At 41.9% G+C, this 3,271-nt stretch overlaps 1 protein-coding gene across 1 annotated transcript; it reads left to right on the forward strand.

Moving 5' to 3' along the window:
* Nucleotides 1–2,215: 2,215 nt before the first annotated feature.
* On the forward strand, nt 2,216–2,965 carry LOC127782652 (uncharacterized). The gene is made up of 2 exons (XM_052309921.1): nt 2,216–2,363; nt 2,459–2,965. Exon 2 carries the CDS (start codon nt 2,462–2,464, stop codon nt 2,705–2,707), a length of 246 nt encoding a protein of 81 aa, XP_052165881.1. The 5' UTR covers nt 2,216–2,363; nt 2,459–2,461; the 3' UTR covers nt 2,708–2,965.
* Nucleotides 2,966–3,271: the final 306 nt, after the last annotated feature.

The raw sequence follows: 3,271 nt of genomic DNA on the forward strand, positions 1-3,271 counted from the left end.
CCAAAAAACTTTGATGCTAAGCGTGCTTAGCCTGGAGCAATTTCGGGATGGGTGACCGACCGAAAAGTTCTTCCTAGATGCACACGAGTGAGGACAAAAAAGACTGGCCAAGGAGGCCTGAGGCTAGCCAAAAAAAAATAAAATTTATTTTCAAAAAAGACTGGCCTGGGAGGCCTGAGGCTAGCCAAAAAAAAATCATCTGTGACGGGCTATAGTTAATGCCCATTACAGATAAGGGTCATCTGCGACAGACGCTAGTTGTGGCCCGATTGAGATAGGTCATCTGTGACAGGCTATAGTTTGACTAGTCGTCTGGGTCAAAGCTATCGGTGACGGGCTTTAATTAGGGCCCGATTGAGATAGATTTATCCGTGACGGCCGTTTGCCCGATTGAGATAACTCTTCACATCTGTGACTTCTAACCTGTGACGGACACCGTACCCGATTAAGATGGGGCTTACCGCCCGATTGAGATGATAGTATCCGTTCTAGTGGCTCTTGTTCCTAAAATACAAAAGAAAAAAAAACTATAGCAAACATACTCAACAATGAATGATCATTCTCAAAAGAAGTCCCCCATGATGAAAAACAGTTTGCAGGGAGAAATCAAACAACAATAGGAAATTGCATTCGTTTGTTCTCGCATACACATCATAATACATGACATGTTGTGGAACAACTTTAAGAACTAGTACAAAGTAACATGAGGCCGGCCACGACGCATGTGAGGATCTCAAGTCAGATAGACACGGGCAGTGATGATAGACAAAAGAGTGTGTATATGATATAGCCTTTGTTGGTTGTGTCATTGATCCAATGTTTATTTTGGACAAATTTTAGTGCCAATTTGTCTAGCTTGTCCCAATCACCTACCAGAAAGAGCCTGGAACACTTCCAACAGAGTGCTATATGCATCACATCGTCTTGACGCTCCTGTTTCGATTTGCCACCGCATCATATCTCCTTTATACCCCTTGGGTCTTATGCACGTAATTTTCTAACTTGGAATTATAAAGTGATTCATGTGAAAGAATGCTTTAATATGGCTTATTTTCAAGCAAGAATCTCAGTGTAAGTGTATGGTATTTTGATGATAAAAACTCAGTGCAATCATGTTCACATCAGCAAAGCTCTAAACAATAGATTCATACATAGTAACTCTGAACAATCATACACGTGTTCTTTACCACCTCTTTCCAACTTATTTCCCTGCTTTTCACGTGCACGTTTTCCCAAACAACTAATATATATATATATATATATATGCTTTTTTAATTATAGAAAAGTTATTTTTAAAAAAATCATATTAATTTATTTTAAGTTTATTTTAGCTAATACTTAATTAATTATGTGGTAATGAATCGCGTCATTTTGCGTGCAATGAAGTGAAGTTCTTCACCTTCACCTCCGAACGCACCCAGTAGTCTATTTTAGATGTGCTGAACAATAACTCTGTGGTTAGATATAAGGGCTTGTTCGATATTGCTTGTTCCCAAACGAACTGTATGCACGGAAACGGAGCGGTCTATTAGCGCGTGATTAATTAAATATTTTCAAAAATAAATTAATTTGATTTTTTAAGCAACTTTCGTATAGATTTTTTTTTTAAAAAAACGCATCGTTTAGCAGTTTGAAAAACGTGCGCGCTAAAATCGAGGAAAATGGGTTAGGAAAAGTGAGAGCACATAATGCAAATGGAACCAGCGAAATGAAATCAGTCACTGGACTACCAAAAGAACTCGTGATCTGAAACCTCAAACCAGCGAATTTTCAGGGATCAAAAGCCCCTCCCTTTTCGTCTCCACCACAAAGCTCTTGCCACTGCAATCGCTGCCGGACTAGTGAATCTGCTGCACCGAGAAGCACCCATCGAGCCCGGTCCAGAACGCGACCGTTCGATTCGAACCCAGCTGCAGAAATCAACCAGAATCCAGCCATTTCGCACGAGAAGATCGAGACATACAGACGATCAAAAGCTCCATGCACCCCCCCGGTTTCAGGCGGACGCATCCGTTTGACCGCAACCAAACCAAACCAAATTCCTCACGCAACGATCGTAATCTATATATTAGCAGTACCTGTTATCCCTCTCATGCAATCAGGCACGCTCTCGTGATCACCATTTCGTCAAACCTCGAATCCAAAATCGCACCCTTCAGCTGGAACTAAAAGCCAAGGTTTCAGTTTTCACGTCGTTTTCAGATGGCGACCTCAGCTTTGCATCATCACTACTTCAGTCCAGCCCTGTACATGTACATATATAAAGGCCACCACTGCGGTACAGACGGACCTACTCCATCTTGTCTCTGAATTTAACTAAATTGTCTTCAGCTCCGTGCAGCTGCTCGTCCTGCTCAGCTCAGGTAACTATAATTCCGATGAACTTAGCAGTTAGTTAATCAAAATTTCGAAGTGTACATGTAGTTCATCGACTTGTGTGTTTCTTAAAATTTTGCAGGAGATGGTGGTGATGGGGCAGCTGGGGAGGTTCATGGACGGGATCAAGTCGAAGCTTCGTCGCGGCGGAGGGAGGAAGACGGGGAGGAAGAAGGAGGCGGCGGCGATGATGACGTACGACAAGATGGACAAGACGGAGAGCATGAGGGTGGAGATCAGGAGCAGGCAGGCGCAGAAGCTCATCGCCAAGAACCTCGTCGCCGCCGACTCCATCGGCCGCCGCAACAAGCGCTTCTTCCTCGCCTTCTGATTTCTGATTCATCAGTTCATCACCATCGAGAATCCAATTAAGCAAACAAAATATATATTTATGTTGTTATATTGATCATCGCCAACATCGAAACATTCAAGCGACAGTATTTACTATGTTGTTATAGATGCGGAGAATCCCATCAAAACAGTTACTGAAATTTTGCTGTTCGTCAGGAGATTCCACGAAGAATTGTTTACAGTGTTTGTGGATGAAGTGATATATATATATATATATATATATATATCATCCGTGTAATCGCCTGTGTTTATTTGACTTGACTGTTCGTGAGAGAAGAGGAAAAAAAAAAAGCTTAAGCTTTTGGATGAAACTCAGCTGATCTTCCTTGAGCTTGATATGAAGTTATGAATCAAATTTCCTTTCTTTTCATTTTTTGGGTCTTGAAAATGGGGCCTTTCGATCATGGACTTGTACCGATATCTGTCATTCGCTCACCAGTACGTGTTGTCCATACAGGCAGGAGCTATGAACTCGATGCGTGTTTCAGACTTTCAGAGTGGGTTTTTTTCTGGTAATCTGTCACTTGCGAGGCAAAACAGATCA

This window comes from Oryza glaberrima, chromosome 8 (assembly GCF_000147395.1).
Source record: "Oryza glaberrima chromosome 8, OglaRS2, whole genome shotgun sequence".
Taxonomy (NCBI): Eukaryota; Viridiplantae; Streptophyta; class Magnoliopsida; order Poales; family Poaceae; genus Oryza; species Oryza glaberrima.